At 48.7% G+C, this 21,010-nt stretch overlaps 2 protein-coding genes across 2 annotated transcripts; both read left to right on the forward strand.

The window, feature by feature from the left end:
- Positions 1-215: 215 nt before the first annotated feature.
- Positions 216-13,794, forward strand: prcp (prolylcarboxypeptidase (angiotensinase C)). Its single transcript, XM_060076317.1, has 9 exons — positions 216-726; positions 4,396-4,536; positions 4,820-4,921; positions 5,414-5,595; positions 6,126-6,283; positions 6,709-6,881; positions 10,245-10,412; positions 10,992-11,179; positions 12,785-13,794. The coding sequence occupies exons 1-9, from the start codon at positions 538-540 to the stop codon at positions 12,987-12,989; spliced, it is 1,506 nt and encodes a 501-aa protein (XP_059932300.1). The 5' UTR covers positions 216-537; the 3' UTR covers positions 12,990-13,794.
- Positions 13,795-15,321: 1,527 nt separating this feature from the next.
- On the forward strand, positions 15,322-20,726 carry LOC132475280 (protein FAM181B). Its single transcript, XM_060076318.1, has one exon. The coding sequence runs from the start codon at positions 18,574-18,576 to the stop codon at positions 19,813-19,815; it is 1,242 nt and encodes a 413-aa protein (XP_059932301.1). The 5' UTR covers positions 15,322-18,573; the 3' UTR covers positions 19,816-20,726.
- The last annotated feature ends 284 nt before the right edge of the window (positions 20,727-21,010 follow it).

Consider the following 21,010-nt stretch of genomic DNA (forward strand, 5'->3'; position numbering starts at 1 on the left):
AATTGTTTATTATTAATGATCTTTATAAGATTCAATAACTGACTGATTTGACTTCAATCATTTAGATAGGTATTAGTCTAATTAAAGTATTGCAGTATTCAAATGCTTTAGCAAAATATTGTACTATCCTGCTAATAGCCCATTTAATTGAGAGTGAAGGGATGGGTGAGCGAGATACAGTAGATGAATCTCTCTCTCTGTCTCTCTCTCGTGAACTCAAAGTACCAGCAGCACTTGCAACTCAGCTGGTTTCATCTGTCATCATTCTGTTCAACGTGTTAAAGTTTACAGCCCGCAAACTGTACGGACTTTAAGAAAAGTACAGAAAACGGAATTATGGACGACTACTGAAAGGTATTCAGCTGCTTTAGGCACGTGACCCCGTGTCTAAATGTACACCTCGCGTGACGAGTCTGGATTTGGATTTGCTGACAGGCAGGTTTGACTTCCTCTTCTCCGCTGAGCCAGACTCGTCCCGTCTTCACGCCACGGCAGAGACATGATCCACAACCTACCTCATTGTCTGAGAGGATCACCATGGAGCTGAACCTGAAGGCTGGGAGTCCTGGAAGAGGAATGTCAGCCTGGAAGGTGGTGCTGTTGTTGGTCGGGGTGCAGTGTTTACATGTGGTCGCCCTCAAATCGCAGCTCTTCACCCGAGGGGACGCGTTAGATTACTCCTCCAGAAAGGCGGTCGACTATAAAACCTTTTATTTGAACCAGAAGGTGAGTTTTGTGTACATATTTTGCACTTTTATTTCGAGGTTTAAACTGTTGGATACATTGTTTGCATGAACTATATTAACATGCGCTTTGTTTACTTCCCCCCCCCCCCCCCCCCCAATATTGTTTCGTTAAGTCCCCTCTTAGTAGAATAAATATGCATTTTATATTTCGAAATAAGCCTGTGCAAAATCTTGCCAACAAAACCGCCGGCTTTTGTCTTCAAGGTAATTTGAGAGTAACTTAAACCCTTTCACACTTTTTCGCGTATTGTCTGCTAGACAATAGGTACTTCCCGCCGGACTTCCGTTAGGGAGACCTGACCGAGCGTCCCTGGCTCCGAGAGGGTGTTCTGGGGCGGTGTCTCTCATCATCATTGCTCATCGTCGGTTACACCGTTAGCGTTTTCTTGCAGCTGTTATGTGTTTGGTTGGTGCTCAATGATTGGCTCTTGTGATTGCTATTTCAACAGCAGGTCTTATGTGTTGGTTGGGTTGGTTGGTGGTTAACGTATGGCTCATGTGATTGCTCTTTCAACAGCAGGTCTTATGTGTTGGTCGATTAATGTGGTTAATGTTTGGCTCTTGTGATGGCTATTTCAGCAGCAGGTCATACCCCATGTGCTACGGTGAGCCGCAGCATCAGTCACCATTCACAAGACAAACAGTCAGCTGACACTAGATGTCATAGTTAGATATTTTATTGTATCTTAGTCAGTTTCCTGGTTAATTCCCTGTCGTAGACTAGGCCTTACGTTTACTAAGTCTGACCTTTTGAGAATATATTGAGCTGTTGATATTGTTGTATTATAGCGAAGGGCTTTTAGGCATACCGTAAAGGCCATTTAGAATATAATTAACATTACCTCAGTATGTGAGTGGGCACACCTACTCGTAGCTGCCCTATACTCGTGTTTTGTAAACCCAACACTGATTGTGGTTGCATTTGAATTTCCCCTGTTTTATTAACGCATGTACCTTGTTCTGTCTCTACCTCAAGGTGCATTAACAAACCATCCTTCTGATCATGGATAACAGTTCACTTCCCCCCCAAAGTTTAATTCATGGCAGGGCCGTTAAAGAAAATACAACTGAGTGGTGAATGCACTTGAAAGACGGTGCACACGATCCTTGATCTAACAACCAATATTCAACATGTATACTGGCCTTAGGTTAAATACGGTTTGACGTATGTAGGCTCTCTGTATTGGATACAACTACTAGCCAAAGGGATGTAAGCCATACCTGATGCTATTTAAATAGGGGCACATTGAGACACAAGTGTCCCCCCCCCCCCCCTTCCTTATCTAGTGTCCGCCCTCTTATCTAGTGTCCGGCCGCTATCTGCTACATCCTTCCTGCCTCATCAAGATAGTGATTATGTGGGCTTCAAACACGGCTTCCTTTTACATAGTCCCACATTGTCTCCTGGAGTCTGGTCTAAGCCAGCCAATCAACAAATGAGGATTTATTTGTGTTTAAGTGTGCGCCTCATATCTATAATAGGATATATATTCAATGTTAGGTTTAGGCCTTCATCTATTACATTTTTACTCATCGATTTCTCTTAAATGTTTCTCATAAATATGTGTGTACTTTGGAGATGTTCTGCTTTGCGTGTCGCAAGAGCTTAGCTATGTTGCAGCTGTTGGGAGGAGGAAATCCTCTGCTCTGCAAATGTCTCCTAGACAATGAATGTAAATCTCTTTCGTGATCCTTTCTGGCAGTCTGTCAACTGTAGGGTGCATCTGCTTGCTCTCTGTGCGGTTCTTGTGCATATTAGAGTTAACGTGGATACTGTAAGGTAGATGTGCAACAAGTCGATTGCTGTCGTCGTGCCTGTAGTGGCCGCAAGGTGGCACTGTCTCGCATGGTGTAGATAGTCGTGTTATTTTTAAGACGATCTCAGTAGCAATATGCAAATTGAGAGGCTTATATGTATTGCAGTTCAGAGATTGCTTTTTTTAAATATTTTTTTCTAATTATTATTATTGTTTATTGTTGTAGCTGTTTCAACAAGAAAACATTTGCAACAACATTATATAGGTGAAATATATTTTGGCTTGACTAAAACAAGACAAACAAAAAAACACAATATAACAACATATATTGATCAATAAATATATGACTTGCTTTAAGCTTTAGCCAAACTAGAATTGTATTCTGTTGTCTAATTCAACATCATTTGTTATCCGTTACGACTACAGCATTATGCAGCTGAAAAAAACAAATATAACTGTCGTGCTGCCAAGCGCCAAGGCTCAGAGAGAAATGAAAGAGCACATTCAGGCCCCAGAACGCTTTAGCTGTCATTGGCTCATAAAATCGCCGGCTCTTTTGTGCGGGTTGAGAAGGGGAGCCAGTGGGAACGACAGGGGCACAGAAACAAAACACCCAGTGCGTTTCAGCATTAAAGTGTTGGGTCCGTTTCAAACGACTCTTGGTGAGACTGGAGAGCTGGAGCTGGTTCCGAACGAAGGCTTCCTGGCTCTTCTGAACTCCACCTCTTTCCGTTTGATGGGGAGAAAAGAGAGAATGGACGTGAGGGTCTCTGAGGTTCGGTGAAAAGATTCCCCAGTTTGCCTGATCCCGGAACTAATGGGCCTCTTCTTCCGTCCCGAGTTCTGATGAAACTAATTGAGGCTATAATTACTGCAGTGGCGTTTCCTTTTAGGTTGTCGGTTGAAAAACTGCAGGTTGGCTCAGCGACATGTCCCCGTGGATGAAACCCGACTCAACTCTGACCGTGCTGTGCAACTCGCTTTACAGTCTCACATGGAAGATTATGATGCTTTTGATCAGGATAATTAAAGTATTTGCCTGGTTTTGGCATTTGTTCTGCAGTCTGGTTTGTGTTTCAATGAGTTCCAATAGGATTTCTTATGGGAAACATTGTTCTCAACAGCTAAACGAGAGGGTCGGGTCGGCACCAGTTGTGGGGTTGGAATTCGAATTTCCTCAAATATAGTCTCACAAATCAGACTTTAGTTTAGCATCCATACATTAATATATACAAGCACAGATCTGGGTGAACGGGAAATTCACTTTTTTATTTCATATTTGTTGCCACCATCAAGGTTACTTGTTAAAATCCCATTCTGAAATTTTCATCCGGTCACGCAAATTATTATTATTTTTTTGATAGAAACTAAATAGGGCCCTAGGCTTAACATCACCTCTTGTCGTTTTTTATATTCATCCCAGGCTCTGTGCTGTCTCCCCCCAAAAGTTCTGATATAACATAGGACTACTTGATCAGAGATTACCTCTAATACATCAAATCATTTTATGCCAACAATTTTTTGCTAATGGCTACTTACTATAATAAGTACTTACATTGACCGAGGTAATCTTAAAGTGGAGGACAAACCCTGAAAATGAAATATGCTCCCATATGATGAGATGGTCACAGCAGGTGTTTCCTCTGAAGCGTATCTTTCTAATGTCCCAGCTGAAACGATCTGATTGGTTGCACTCTACCTAAATCCTTGAAAAAGATAACCTTACCTGCTCCTTAATGACGTGGGTCTCTACATGTCACTCTAAGCCAACTTTGGTTATAAGTGTTTAATGAATAATCAGTGAATACGTTAGTTAAAATCAGATTAAAAAAACGCTACCCTACGTGATCACACGTAGATAATCAAAAATACGATCTGTGCGTGTTTTCCAGATTGATCATTTTGGCTTTTTTGAGAATGGCACCTTCAAACAGCGCTACCTGGTGGCCGACCAGCACTGGCATCAGGCGGGGGGGCCCATCCTGTTTTACACCGGGAACGAAGGCGACATCACCTGGTTCTGCAATAATACTGTAACTACTACTCATACTCATGCTACTGCTCATATTGTGCATTCAGATATTTCTTCTGTATTTATGTCTTAGACATTTTTACTCTTAATCGTATTTTATAATACTTTGTTTTTTCAAAAGTTTCTCTTTTAAATGCCTGCTTCTCTCCAATATTTTTTGAGACATTTTTTACACATTTCCTGGCTTGCATTAATACAGTGCCGCGTTATATTACTTTCATTGGTCCTCAGTTCTGTTCCATTCTGGCTCTCTCCGTGACTGGTTTAATTGGGTTTGATTTCAGGGCTTCATGTGGCAGGCCGCCGAGGAGCTGGGTGCCATGTTGGTGTTCGCAGAGCACCGTTACTATGGAGACTCCATGCCCTTTGGTCCAGACTCCTACAGTGTAAGTGGTCACATATTTAAGTGTACATATTTTATGTATTTATCAAAGGGTTTGTATGTTACTTATCTCTACTGAAATGATGCCTCAAGGGGATTATTTTAGAGGTTGGAAAATACCGACCTACGGTATAACATTAACAGCCACGTTATCATGAAGTGTGTGAATATTTAAACATAAGATCAGGTAATGGTGATGGTGTTTCGACTCCCAGCTGGAAGGTCGTGGGTTCCATCCCCAATAACTGCAGAACTCCTGTTGGCCTTCCTTAGACCAAGTACCCCTAACCAGTACCTAACATAACATATCCCATATGGTGGACGTTTTTATCCAAAGCCGAAATCCTTTCTGCGCCCTAATCTTTTGTTGTGTATCCCCTCCAAGTCACTTTGGATAAAAGCATCTCCGAAATCTCTTGGGTAGTAAATGCCAGTAAATAACAACGCATCACATGATCCACGACTGACACTCTGTGCCGCCGTCACGCCCCCACAGGACAGCAAGCACCTGAACTACCTGAGCTCGGAGCAGGCGCTGGCCGACTTCGCCGTGCTGATCCGGGAGCTGAAGGGCTCGTGGCCGGGCGCCCGCAGCAGCGCAGTCATCGCCGTGGGCGGGTCCTACGGCGGGATGCTGGCGGCCTGGCTGCGCATGAAGTACCCCAGCGTGGTGGTGGGGTAAGAGGTCACTACTATGTGTAACGTAGAGGCTAGGGTGTTCGATTCAACCGAAAGGTGCCGCGTACGATGCCCTATATACAGTACACACAAGTACTTTTATGTATCCTTGTATCCTCGTCTAGTACTACTCACTCACTCACTCACTCACTCACTCACTCACTCACTCACTCACTCACTCAATCGCTCACTCACTCACTCGCTCACTCTCTCTCAAAAAGTTCTGATGAAACTAATTGAGGCTATAATTACTGCAGTGGCGTTTCCTTTTAGGATGTCGGTGAAACCCTGCAGGTTGGCTCAGCGACATGTCCCCGTGGATGGAACCCAACTCACCTCTGACTCATCTCTCTCTCTCTCTCTCTCTCTCTCTCTCTCTCTCTCTCTCTCTCTCTCTCTCTCTCTCTCTCTCTCTCTCTCTCTCTCTCTCTCTCTCTCTCTCTCTCTCTCTCTCTCTTTCTTTCTTTCTTTCTTTCTTTCTTTCTTTCTTTTTTTTCTCCTCCTTCTCTTCTCTTCCCCCCTCCCTCCAGAGCTCTAGCAGCTTCAGCCCCTATCTGGCAGTTCCCTGGCATGGTCCCGTGTGGAGACTTCCACCGCATCGTGTCCCAGGACTTCGCCGCCTCAGGGCCCAACTGTGACGTGAACATCAGGCGCTCCTGGGGCGCCATCGACAAGATCGCCTCTACTGGTGAGAGAGGGAAGTGCATTCTGGGCAGCCTGGCGGTAGATCGACGGCAGATGGGGGAGTGGGATTAAGTGTGTGTGCGTGCGTGCGTGTGTCTGAGCACATGGACTTGAATTTGGTTTCAGACAGTCTGCCTCCTGTTGCATTGAGCTGAAATTATTGTTGATTGACATGGATCATTATCTTCATTCCTACTGTTATGCTGAAAGGTGCACTGCTGTCAAGATAGTTCTCTAACTGGTATTTATTTTCATGCAAAACTATTTTGTTATAGTCATAGGATGAATTATTATAATCCTTTACAAATGACTGTGAACCCTGATTCGAAATGAACAATTTTAAACATCACGTGTTTTTTGTGTTATTACCGGTAATTGTAAGTGTATGATTCTCATTATTTTAAAATGGCCTGTATCGTTCCTTCCAAGCTGAAGGTCTTGCGTGGCTGTCGGGGACGTTCAGTCTGTGCGCTCCTCTGAAGAGCCGTCCGGACTCTGTGGCCTTCAAGGAGTGGCTGCAGGAGACCTGGGTCAACCTGGCCATGGTGGACTACCCCTATGAGGCCAGCTTCCTGCAGCCCCTGCCCGCCTGGCCCGTACAGGTACGCACCGGCCCCATGACAGTATTGCGAAGTGAATAAAAAATAAATAAATAAATAAATAAATAATCTTTCTCTGCGGACCGGTACCAAATGACCCACAGACCGGTACCGGTCCGCGGACCGGGGGTTGGGGACCGCTGCATTAAGGTACACACCAGCCTCATATAGCCCCGCCCCCTGGCCCATACAGGTACACACCTGCCTCATATAGCCCCGCCCCCGGGTCCATACAGGTACACACCTGCCTCATATAACCCCGCCCCCTGGTCCATACAGGTACACACCAGCATCATATAACCCCTAACCCTGGTCCATACAGGTATACACCAGCCTCTTATAGCCCCGCCCCCTGGTCCATACAGGTACACACCAGCATCATATAACCCCGCCTCCTGGTCCATACAGGTACCCTACCCACCAGCCTCATATAGCCCCGCCCCCTGGTCCATACAGGTACACACCTGCCTCATATAGCCCCGCCCCCTGGTCCATACAGGTACACACCTGCCTCATATAGCCCCGCCCCCTGGTCCATACAGGTACACACCAGCCTCATATAGCCCCGCCCCCTGGCCCATACAGGTACACACCAGCCTCATATAGCCCCGCCCCCTGGTCCATACAGGTACACACCTGCCTCATATAACCCCGCCCCCTGGTCCATACAGGTACACACCAGCATCATATAACCCCGCCCCCTGGTCCATACAGGTACGCACCAGCATCATATAGCCCCGCCCCCGGGTCCATACAGGTACACACCAGCCTCTTATAGCCCCGCCCCCTGGTCCATACAGGTACACACCAGCATCATATAACCCCGCCCCCTGGCCAATACAGGTACACACCAGCAGAATCAATCCATCAATAAGATGTAAACCTGTGTATATATAAAAAACATTTTCAATCCACTACCCAGTACCAATCCAACTTTTATTAAACTCAAGATATGATCTAGATAGATAGCCTTGCAGCCCATATTAAATTAAACCAAAACTCAACATATCAAAATGTATTTAAACGTCAAACTCAATTTGTTGTTCATTAAGTCACGTTTTCCACGTTTTGGATTTGTCTTTGGTTAATCGGGCGTTTAGTCCCGGCGGCCTCGCTCTTTGAGGACAAGTTGTTCATTCAGAGGACTGCCCGTTCAAAGTGTTTGTTGTGGACTCCCAACCTTTCGTCGCCGACGACTGTCAAATTAGCTTCATCAATATTCATCAGGATCTACGTTCCCTTTTTTAAGGATTTTCTTTAGTAGGGACGCCATGCTGGTCTTCTGTCGGACCAGAAGTCCTTTCATTCGCACGCTCCTTCAGATCTCTGAGGTGTTCCGGTGGCGCGGCCCGTCTCATCGCCAACATCTTGGCCGGGCTCCGGCTCACGAGGGCTCTACACGAGACAAAGCTTCCCTCAGCTCTCCTTCCTCTCATTTACATCCAGACGCTAGCTAGCCCCTTCTCTCACTCCTCAAAGGAACTATGGAGAGCCCGCATTTACAAAGCCTAAAAGCACCTCTGCAGAACAACCCGCAGAATCGTTATGCGATGTATGAATGTGTTTCCGTTAAGGGGCGAACAAGTCTAGTGGGTAGGGTGCTTCACTGCCAGCCGAAAGGTTCTTGGGTCAAACACCCGGCTCACTGTAGGCTTCCCTGAGCAAGACGCCCTAACCGCTACTCTGGATGAACTCGGCTTCTGAATGACTTAATAGTAAATAGTACTTAATCCTACCGCATGCGCATTAAATGACAGGACTTTCTCTCCTTCCACCCCTCTGTTCTTCTGTAGTCGTTGTCGCCGTTCTTCACTTTACACATCTCTTTTGATATCCCCAAGAGGAACGTGTGTGTGTGTGTGTGTGTGTGTGTGTGTGTGTGTGTGTGTGTGTGTGTGTGTGTGTGTGTGTGTGTGTGTGTGTGTGTCTGCGTGGCACTAGGTTCCCAGGCACATCACGTGCACCAACCAAGTGCCACTATTGACCCACACCCTCTGTCTCCCAGTCCCCCTTCCCCCACCCCTCATAATACTCACTACTGTTCACTAACGCGATATAATCCAGTTAGTTTCAATTTTATCAATTTCCTCCAAACCCTCTCCCTTGTATTAGTGCATCCCTTGGGTAAAGAGCGTCTTGTGGTGCAACAGGTTCACGGTGGATGACCATTGTCAGCCATTTTGGACTATGGGTCCGGGATCCTTAATGTATACGACCCTATGGGTGGTGTAAGCGGTTTAGGCGAAGGCTGCAAAGAGGAGCTTTTTTTTTTTTTTATGACAAAGCTAATGTGATTATGTGAGTGAGTGTGACAATGGGACTATTGAGGGCTTAGAAGGGGAAATCTGTTGGCAGAGATGAATGTATAAGCCTAATCCTCTCTCAAAAGTAGGGAGAAAATGTTTTGGAGCAATTGGAGTTTCTTTTTTTTCTTCTTCAGAGTATAAATCTTTTACTTGGACACGTCTGTGGCCTAGCCCTCCCCATCCATCCACCCAACCACCCAACCACCCACCACCACCTCCTCCACTACCTCCTCCTCCATCACCACCACCACCTCCTCCTCTATCACCACCACCACCACCACCACCTCCTCCTCCTCTCTCGCCACCCCAGGATGCAGACAAAAGCCCCTTCTAGGCTGGGGTGTAAGCGCGGTTCCCCTCCAACGACAAACAAACAGCGCCAGTTTCTCCAGCTGCACAAAGGAGGCAGAACAAGGCCCTGGGCCACGGCAGCCATAACAACAAGCGCTGTAGTGGGGGGGGACACACTGGAGGAATACTGAGTGTCACACAGAAACCAACCCCGCCGCGAGGCGGTGGGACGCGGCCCGGTCGGGGAGGCCGAGGGAGTACCTCCCACGTTCAGAGAGCTGGTGAATCATTTTGGGGTGACTCCTAGGAATGTGCTGCCTTCTGACGGCCAAGTGAGGGCCCATAACTTCTGGTTAGTTCTCCATTCCTGCGATTCTTCACATGCAAATCAGCCCGGCGCTGACGCTGCTTTACGACTCTGTACGTGGGGACAACAGCCCGTGTGTTTACGCACATGCGTGCAGGCGTGGACGCAAACGTGCATCCATGGGACGCACACACATCCAATGCGCAAATGGGTGCACGCGTGGATGCGTTCATGCATGTGTGTTAGGTTTATTGTAATTCCCTGGGCAAGTGGGTATCAATAAACTATCAAAAAAAGGTATCAAAAAACGTTGTCATTTTACGAATGGAAGCAGTTGTTGTGCATGAACACATTGCTGCTGTGGTTTTTAAAGTAAATGGCGCGAATGCAGAGCAGCCAGGACTCCCACAGCACCAGGGCAGCAGAACACATCAACACTGGGTCCTTAATGTCCCCCTCCAGGCGGTGTGCAGGCATCTCGGGTTTGACTCCTCCGTGTCGGACTACCAGCTGCTCCAGGGGGTGTCCGAGGCCGCCAGGGTGTACTACAACTACACCGGGACCAGCGCCTGCCTCAACACCTCCTCCACGGCGACCGGCAGCCTGGGCTTCCTGGGCTGGTATTACCAGGTACATCACCTGCAGCCTGGCAGGGGATAACGCCAGCTGGGGTCCTTCCCTCCATGTCCTCAGATGACCCGTGGTCATCCATGGGGATCGTGTGCGTGTCACTGTGTGTGTGTCACTGTGTGTGTGTCACTGTGTGTGTGTCACTGTGTGTGTGTGTGTGTGTGTGTGTGTTTGCGTGTGTGTCCTTTGTTTTGTTTGTTACTTTGGCTTCAAGTAAACCTTTGCTCCTTTCATTGAAAGGTGGTGTTTACTGTTCATTTTCAATGTTGAGGTGAAGCAGGGAGAGAGATCCTGAGTTGGAGTGTGTGGGCGGGAGAGCCAGAGGTAGAGATGTCTGTTGTTATGCAAATCCTGAAGAAGGAAAGGGGGTTTGTGTGTTTGTGTGTGTGTGTGTGTGTGCGTGTGTGTCTAAAATTCAGGATAAGTCGCCTGCCTCCAGATTAAACCATCTACAAAATGAAAATGTATTTAAACTAAAACCAATCCTTGTCTAGTGGAGCTTCCTGGAGGGTTCATCATGTCATGGCCTCCCCAGTCTGAACCATGGCCCATCTCCAACCCCCTGAATCTGACCCCCAGGCGTGCACGGAGATGGTGATGCCTCTGTGCACGGATGGGGTACAGGACATGTTCGAGCCCCAGGCCTGGGACTTCCAGGCCTTCTCGGACGAGTGCCAGGCCCTGTTCGGGGTGCGCCCGCGGGCGTCCTGGGCTGAGACCCAGTATGGCGGGAAGGACCTCTCTGCCCACAGCAACATCATCTTCAGGTACAAACTAGCGCTGCTGCCCTCCAGGTTCACAAGCACATGTCGCCGCTGGCTTCTGCCTTTCGTAGCTCACTGCAATGGAAGTGAATGCTGGTTTTGAGTATGCATACATGATTGCGCAAAGATGAATTTCCACAACAGTGGACAGTAAAGATCTCAATCAAGATCTCAATCAATCACCACAGGGAGCATACAGAGGATATTGCATTTACTTCTGATTTTTTTAGTTGTGGCTACTCTTTAATCTAGGGTAGGCAATTTGAAGAAACCAGTCAAAGTAATCTTGATTTTAAAACTATCCAACCGAAAAATCCCAAGCCTCTCTCCAAAGCAACTTCCCCAACAAACATGACTAGCTTGCTAGCTTTAGCAATAGGCCTGCCAAGCCTTGTGCAAGACTCCAATCATAGTCAATGTGTGCCCCCGGGTAGGTGAGTCAACAGACCAGGCCACACAATCATTTCTTTAGAACTGAATGAAATGATTGTACAGGCTTATTACAGGCAATTTAGTTATTGCAACAGCTCCAGATATCAGACATAGTTATTAGTTATTTGTTTTCTCGGCGCATTTGATTATTGATTGCTGCTTGGATGTAAGAGAATTTCAACAAATATAAGAAAAAAAGGGTTCTAAAATGAATCGTCTCCCCTGGCTTTAATACTAGCTGATGTTGAACTGATTACGTTCAATTGGAAAGCCCGGTTGCAATACTAGCCTCACCCCAGAGGTAGTGCTGCTGGTTCGGTGGTTGGTTTTTGTGGTAAAGATCTTCTGATTGTGGGTAATCCAAAGATGTTTAACATTTGAATCAAGAGGCAAACATACTTGTAACCATTGACATATAAACCCTACCATATCAACAACGGGTTTCGTTGTTTTAATTGTAGAACCGGACATACACAACCATAGTCGTTTAACTAGAGAGAGAAACTTTAGTCAGTCCCTCCAGAAAAACACGACTATGCGATCGCATAATTCAACGCATAATCAGCCAAAGTCTGCATATTCATGCGGGGGCCGCATTTTTTACAAAATGCCGCAATTTCACGGCATAAATTGCCGATTTCTGCGCAAAATATGCAGAGCTTGCATGATTTCATAATCGCCGCAATTTCGTTGCAAAAAAGTCAAATATATCTTAGCAGAAAGTTGAAAAATTTTGCGTTTACTTCACACAAGAGCAGCCATTTCCCCCTGTTTCCATGGGAACGTTTTGAAGTGACGTAATTACGCGACCTGAACGTAATCGAAAAGCTGAATTTTTCGCAAGTTCCCGCATTTTTTCGCAAGTTCCTGCAATTTTTGCAAGTTCCCGCAATTTCATTGCATAAAATTGCATAAATATGCCGCATATTTCATCGCATTTTTTAAGGAAACGTGCCGCATAATCAAGGATTTTCGGCCGCAACAATCACAAAAAAACGCAGCATTTTTCTGGAGGGACTGATTAGTAGAACGGCCGTCATGTGTCGGCTGGAGGAACACCTGCGTTCAGTGGGCGAGCGAGACCATAATCTCTCTCTCTCTCTCTCTCTCTCTCTCTCTCTCTCTCTCTCTCTCTCTCTCTCTCTCTCTCTCTCTCTCTCTCCTGTTGAATTTTAGCAACGGTGGCCTCGACCCCTGGTCCGGCGGGGGGGTGACGCGCAACATCTCCGACAGCGTGGTTGCCATAGTGATCCCGCAGGGCGCGCACCACTTGGACCTGCGCTACGACAACGAGCGCGACCCCCCCGCGGTGCGGGGCGCCCGTGCCCTGGAGGTAGACTACTTCAAAGCCTGGGTCCGGCAGGCCCGGAGAGCCCCCTGAACCGGGGTCGAACCGGGGTCGACCCACGGGACGTTCCTCATCGCTGACGAGGTGCTAATCAGCCTATGACAAAGTGAAAGTGAAATTCTTTCTCAGTATTTTTTTCACAGTCGTGTCTTTTGGTATTGGTGGTATTTTCTCTTTTCTATCTTTTTTTAATGCCCTTGAAACCTAAGAATATATCACATATGCCAAATCTTGTTTTTTAAGTTAGAGCTTAAATTTGACGTGTCGTTTTTTTTTTTTATACTCGATTAAATTTGGGTTGATTCCTGTGGCAAATGAGCAACTGAAAAACGAGGCCCTTTTAATATGTAAGCTAGTACACATTGTCTTTATATTTGTGTGTTTACATAAATACATATTAGTCAATGTGTGTTTTTCAATCAGGAAAGAATGATTTTAAACGTGTGAACACCAGGAGCGGTTAAAACAGACGGGCCATCTGTTTCAAGCTGGGCTTTAACGCGTATTTGTTCAACCATATGATGATGGGCCTTTAAAGGGTTCAGGGAGCTTTAATGGCTTGATTACCTCAAAGAGAGGGGACCCTCTCTGCTGTATAAACCTCAGAAGTTAAACCACGTGTGTTCGTGGAGTGACAACCAAACTACATCACAGATTCACATTCCATAAACACACTTAAAAACATTGCACGCCTGAAAACAGACATAAGCCCACAGATATGTACTACTCATAAACATGCATTCCGATCAAACCTTTACAACACGTTGTCTTGGAGGCCCGGAGATGAATCAGGCGTTATTGTGAAGATCGTTCCTCTTAATAAAAGCTATTACGGCCATTTTTTTTTTATCTCGCTCAATTTATTTTCCATATCATCCATCAAGACACTTGTTGCTTCTCCTGACGTTCAAGATCAAAGCGGGCGATTCGACTCGCTCACTCTTTTAATAACACGGAGGGGGTTTGGCAACTATTGATTTGAGGAGAACATTATGTCTTTCTCTCGTGCGAGCGTTCGCTTAGATGGAACCGCTGGCTGTGCGTGTGAGTTAATAAAAAAACGCTGATGGGAGGAAAGGCAATAAAGAGCCCAGCGGGGGAGTGTGTGTGTGTGTGTGTGTGTGTGTGTGTGTGTGTGTGTGTGTGTGTGTGTGTGTGTGTGTGTGTGTGTGTGTGTGTGTGTGTGTGTGTGTGTGTGTGTGTGTGTGTGTGTGTGTGTGTGTGTATTGGAGTGGGGGGGGGGGGTTCTCGAACCTGTACTCCAGTGTTCGAGAACTCGAACACTGGCACCCCACCCGAATATTACAGCAGCGAGAGGGGTCCTCCTCCACCCCCGCCTCCACCTTTCCTCCACCCCCCCCCCCCCTGCTGGTATTATTAATAATATCACACACACACGGGGGGGGGGGGGGGGCACAGAGAAAGAAGCATGGGGTGAGGGGAAGCATTCAACTGGGTGAGCGAACGGGTCCGGCAGGGGGAGGGGGAGGTAGTGGGGGGGGGGGGGGGGGGGGGGTGGGGGGGGTCGCTTGTAGTTCACCGTGGAGTCGGGGCTGTTTAATTGGCTGGAGAATGCCAACGGTGGAGTTTCTAAAGAAAGGGCCCGCGGGTTCGTGTCATATAAAGATCCCGGGGGACTGGTTGGAAAAAAAATAAAATAAAAAATACACGTTGGGGCACCAATGACAAAGCACCACCACCTCCTCCTCCACCACCACCTCCTCCTCCACCACCCTCCACCTCCCTCCACCACCTCCCTCCTCCCTCCTCCTCCTCCACCACCCTCCACCTCCCTCCTCCACCACCACCTCCTCCTCCACCACCCTCCACCTCCCTCCACCACCTCCCTCCTCCCTCCTCCTCCTCCACCACCCTCCACCTCCCTCCTCCACCACCACCTCCTCCTCCACCACCCTCCACCTCCCTCCACCACCTCCCTCCTCCCTCCTCCTCCTCCACCACCCTCCACCTCCCTCCTCCACCACCACCTCCTCCTCCACCACCCTCCACCTCCCTCCACCACCTCCCTCCTCCCTCCTCCTCCTCCACCACCCTCCACCTCCCTCCTCCACCTCCCTCCTCCTCCTCCACCACCCTCCACCTCCCTCCACCTCCTCCACTGCCCCTTCGCAGGAACGCCACTCGCTCCGTTTATTTCCTTGTTTATGCGGCCGTAATTCCTCGCCATGACTTCACTTGGGAGGATCCCCCACGCCGACAGAGTTATGTGGATTGATTCCACCCCCCTCCACCCCCCCCCCCCCCCCCCCCCCCCCCCCCCAACGAGAGACACAATGTCCGGACTTCTCACCCCCACCACTCCTCCGAACCCACATTGTCAGTCACATGGTTGAGTGAGTCCTGCCCCCCATCCCCCGGCACACACTAAACATGGGGGAGGAGGTACGTGGGGACACTAAAAGTCCCTCCTGTTTTAAACCCTTCTCAGGACTGGGAGGTCATTAATTTCGGCGAGCCTTTTCGGAGACGCTGACACGGCCATCAATCAAATGTGTTGTTACCACCCGGGTGACCCTGATCACCGCACCGCCACGCACAGACGGACCACACACACATGCGTGCCTACGCACACACACACACACACACACCTCGTACGTAGGAAGAGGCCAACCCTGTGTTGCCAGCCTACTAGAGGGTCCTGAGTGGCCTTAGGGGGGGGGGGGCTTGGGGCTGAATAAGGGAATCCTCAGTCCAGAAGGCGTGGCAGACATGTTTAACAATGTCGAACAATATCGGAACAATATGGAACGGTGTCGTTGACGACGGGCGGGCTGGGGGGCTCGCACTAATACTAATACGAATACGAATTTGAATTCCCCATGTTTCTGAATTTCTGAATCCTAAGCTTTCAATGCGATCTAATAAAAGAGGTGACATCTTATCATTTGTAGCCTAACTTTGCAAGGTGGTTTCCTTTTTGTGAGTTGTAAGGAGGTCATTTTTGATGGAATACTTGGAATAATAAAACAGATTTGTTCACGGCTCGTGGCTCGTGGCTCATGGCTCATGGCTAAACCCCACTCCTAACCGTTCACAGCCTTCTCCTCCGCTCTCATTATGTGGGTTTTTCCGGCGTCTCTGTCGGCCTCGGAGGAACAAAAGCGTCTTGTTTCCGGGATCGGAGTGCCGGCGTCGGCGATGTGAATGACCATCGAGAGCACAAGCCAAAGCCCCCGTGACGGGGGGGGGGGACGGACGTGGGGGTGTCTGGTTGCCATGTCTGTGATGATGTCACTTTGCCAAAACTGAAGCGAAACCAAAGAGAGTGGATTTAATGAGTTGAGCGATGGCCGCCGTTAATCTCTCCAGAAACCCGCCGTCGTCCCGCAACATTTCTGCTTCAGTTTTTTTCTACATCTGTGTCTTTTGTGTGCTGTCGGCCCAATGGTGTGTTCTCAAAAGATATTTGTTCTTGATATTTTTTCTGAACATGTTGTTGCTTTGTAAAATGGACGAAGTAGGTGTTTTCACCCCCCAAGTTCCCATAAATGTGTGCGTCATACCTTTTGTGTAGCACAAAGTGAGTGCCTATCTGAATAGAAATTAAGAAACACAGAAATGTAGCTTGTTTTGTAGCCGTTTGTTGTTGCTGTGTTTTGTAGCTTTCTGGGCGCCTGGATTTGGGCGCTGGTGTGGGGGGGTGAGGGGGGGTGGGGGGGGTGTTAGGTGGGGTGGGTTTGTGTTAAGCTAGCGCTAATTAGATCAATGCTATCTGTTGCACTATCCCGTTGCCTTCTGGAATTAGCATAAGAAAACACTTTTATGGTCACTCCCTCCCTCCCTCCCTCCCTCACACAAAACTGACCCACTCGTTAAGTCTCTCTCTCTCTCTCTCTCTCTCTCTCTCTCTCTCTCTCTCTCTCTCGAAAGATGGACAATAAACAGTTGACAAACCCCACCACTCTTCAATAAAAGCAGCAAAAGTTTACTTTACGCCAAACTAAGAACAGAAGAAAAGGAATGGAAAATAAAATCATTATCAGTGATAGTAAACTGAAAAGCCAAACCCCAATTAGTTGTGACTAAACAGACACACACACATCTGGGATAATATCAAATGCACACCACCATGCGTGTTTGTGTTCATATAGGAAAAAGGAATTACAACAAGTGGTTATGTGTTTTAGATCCAACAACGGATATGAAGACATTGGTCCGTGAACCAGGACAAGATCTAGCCACAACCCGCCTAGATGACCCAAAACCCAGACATCATGTTTAGAACAATCTATCAACAGTCTAACAATGGCCTGATTCGCCTTAAGGTCAACATATCTTTAACCATGTCGGGCCATTGTCTCCAAACTTCCTCCGCCTTTTAATTGAACCGCTCGGGGCCCGGGACTTTCTGGTTAAATGGACTGTTCATTATTGAGAGGTATTTTACTGCGAGCTGTGAGGTGAACTTTAATGAATCCCTGGCACAAAGCGCCCCTTTCACCACCCCGCAAGAATGGAGAGCCATTTAGAGGCTGCAGGGCTTTATGTCAAAGGCAGACCATAATAGTCATCAGGCCAGGGCAGAAGTTCCCACTAGCCCTGGGAATGCACCAGAAATAAACTTGGTGGACTGGCCTGAAGATTAGAACGAGACAGGGAGTGGGTTCTGCTTCGTAACGTCGGCGGGGAATCTGTTGGGGGGGCTGAGAGATTTTCACACAGAAGAAGAAGAAGAAGAAGCGCTTGTTGTTACTGTACATCCCAGGCCCGCTCGCCCCGCGGGCCGGGGTTTAGCTGTGTTAATGGAATATTAATGAGTTGAGACCCGAGCACTGGTTGACGGGCCGAGCGAGTTGTTTCTGGATGGGAAGATTTAATGGTTGACCGTTTTCAGGGCTTTCTGAGCAGAGGCGAATCATTCGAGAAAATAAGCGTTGTGAGTTTATTCCAATTCATCAAACGGAGTCTCGGCATGTTTACTCCGTTTTGTAGCTCCTTTTTTCTCCACTTTACGTTTTTATCAAACCGCTTTTCAAATAATGTTGAAAATAACAGATGTTCAGGAAGAGCTGGTTTTGAAGGGTTTTAACGTTGGGGTTTATCCAGCCAGGGTTTTACAATAATATCCCCTAAAGCTCGGTGCTTTGGTTCAGAGGACACGTGAACCTCTAGTATCACATCTCTACGCTCCCTTGCCGTGGCCATTGTCTTTCACCCAGCAGGGAACATCACAGAAATCCCTTCTTGGTTTGCAGGTGGTCGGATGGCAGCAAAGAGTTAAATCCCCTTGGGCCGTGTGCCCCCCAAAACCCCCACCTCTCCACCCCTCCTCCTCCTCCCTTCTTTTGGATGTTGTGATGTCACAAGTCCCTCCCCTCGGCTCAGCCCTCCTCCTGTTGCTTGCCTCTGTGTGCAACAGTTCCTCTCCGGACTGTTTACGGGGGACTTCCATGACGGCGACCGGAGCTGCCGTTGAGTGAGAGTGTGGCCGTGTGTGTTTTTTTAGTTTACCAGGGACAAGAGTTGGTCTAAGGAAGCTGCTTCAAGGGCGGACGATGCAATGAAGGGTGAGGTCTGAGTCCGTCTCGTTGGTGTTTCTGATCCGACGGGAAGGGGGGGTGGAATCTGGGCAGATGCCTGTGAGCTCCGCAGCGTGATGGCTGTCATGAACCCCCAGTTCATGAGTTTCTGCTTCCCGGGTGGAGGCGCGGCGGCGGAGTACAGCCCGGATCCAGGGGGTCTGGACGGCGTTCTCCATGCTGAGCTGGAGCAGCAGCAGCAGCAGAACCACCACCACCAACACCACCACCACCACCACCAGGACCTCCACCAGCACCACGACCGCCACCACCATGACCACCACCAGCACCACCAGCAGCCGCAGCAGCACCAACCCCACCAGGAGGAGGACGAGGAGGGCGGCGGGTACCGTGAGACCACCCGGGACCTGCTGAGCTTCATCGACTCGGCCTCCAGCAACATCAAGTTGGCTCTGGACAAGCCCGTCAAGTCCAAGCGGAAGGTGAACCACCGGAAGTACCTCCAGAAGCAGATCAAGAGGTGCACCGGCGTCCTCAGCCCCACCGCCAACGTCGACCCGCAGCCGGGGAAGACCCCGCTGACGACCTGCTCCCCGCCGACGCCCCCTCTGGCCCCCGCAGGGGGGCTCCAGGGCAGCCCGCCGCCGCCGCCCTGCCCCGTGCAGGGGAAGGCCCTTCCCAAGCGGGGGGGGGTGGACAACGGCGGCGGCGTCCAGGCCAGCCTGCAGAGCAAGAGCCTGGCGGCGCTCTTCAACCCGGGCCAGGACGCCCGCGGCGAGGGCAAGGCCAACCGGAAGCCCCCGCTGCGCCACCGCAACCTGCCCCCGTCCTTCTTCACCGAGCCGGCCGGCCGGCACGGGGGGCCGGCGTGCTCCACGTCGGGCGTGACCCTCGGGGAGCTGGAGCGCGGGGACCCCGACGCGGCCGAGTTCTTCGAGCTGCTGGGGCCGGACTACAGCAACATGGCGGCGGCGGCGGCGGCGGCGGCGGCAGCGGCGTCGGAGCACGGGGAGCTGTTCCAGAACCTGCCCCCGGCGGAGCTGGCCCTGAGCTCGGAGGCCGGGGGGCCGTTCGACGCGCACCACGGGCTGGGGGGGCTGTTGTACCCGGAGCCGTGGGGCGGATGTACGGCGGCGGAGTTCAGGAAGGGAGGAGGGGGAGGAGGGGGACATGGAGGGGCTGGGGGGGGGCAGCCTCCGCTGTACAGTCTGGGGGACGGCGTGTGCGGGGACGTGGAGGAGGGCTCCCTGTGTGGCTTGGCGTTCCCCAACTTCTTCTCAGACTCTGCGGGCGCGACCCTGTCCTACGACCTGGGCGGGGGAGGGGGCTACGGAAGAGCCCACTTCTCCTCTCTATGAGACCTGGAGAGTGTGTGTGTGTGTGTGTGTGTGTGTGTGTGTGTGTGTGTGTGTGTGTGTGTGTGTGTGTGTGTGTGTGTGTGTGTGTGTGTGTGTGTGTGTGTGTGTGTGTGTGTGTGTGTGTGTGTGCGTGCGTTGGTTTCACATCTCTATTAACGTATGGAGTTTTGTGTGTGTGATGGTTTCCTATCTATATATGGACATCTCTTTAAACGTGTGTGTGTGTGTGTGTGCATGAGTGTGTATTGGTTGTGTGTGTATGTTGGTTTCACATCTCTATGGACATCTCTATAAACATGGAGTTGAGTGTGGGTGCGTGCACGTGTGTGTATGTACTGTTGTTGAGTATGTGTGCGTGTGCTGTGCGTTTGTTTCAGTGTCGATGAACTTTGACCTTGTGGTGTAGCGTGTGACACGTTGACCTGTCTCCGAAAGTGAGCCACAAGTTTTTAATCTGGTGTAAATTAATGAATTTTATATCATCCTTTTCTTTCAACACTGTTATGTATTTTGGTATTTTGCTAAAAAATAAGTTTCGTACACTTCAAGAGCCTAGAGATATCGTTAGAACTTTTGTTTTAAACGGGTTAAAATGTTATTCCATGAATATTATATCTTTCAAAACATAAAATACAGGGATTTCTAATAACTGTGTGGATGTGTGCGTGTGTGTGTTTGTTTAATGTGTGTGTAATGCGTCTGTGTTTGAGTGTAATGCGTGTGTTTGTGTGTGTGTGTGTGTGTGAGAGAGTGACATCACACTTACAGATCCGTGATGATTGCGGACTGATTTAATTGGACAGATAAGCCTTGATTACGGACCGAGAATGTATTAACCGAGCGAGTTGTTTAGCAGAGAATGTGCTTCTAGTTTTAACAAGATGGAGAAATAAAGCTGGTCTTTATTCTGATTACAGGAACTCGTCTTTTATTTATTTTGTATTTTTTATTTTAAATCCTGGTTGTGAAAATATCTTAAATAATTTGAAAACGGTTACCATAAGATTATAAAAAGGGGCTTATACACCCTAACATCACCAAGACCTGGCTGGCCCATCATCATCTCATTCGGCTGGACTACCAATGACCAATGCATTCATATGGGCTATTATTTCGATAATTTCAGACTTTCCTTTGCTGTCGAATAAGAATGATTTGCCAAAGAGAAACTATGTTGTTGAAGGAAATATCGTTC

This window comes from Gadus macrocephalus, chromosome 16, assembly GCF_031168955.1.
Source record: "Gadus macrocephalus chromosome 16, ASM3116895v1".
Lineage (NCBI taxonomy): Eukaryota > Metazoa > Chordata > Actinopteri > Gadiformes > Gadidae > Gadus > Gadus macrocephalus.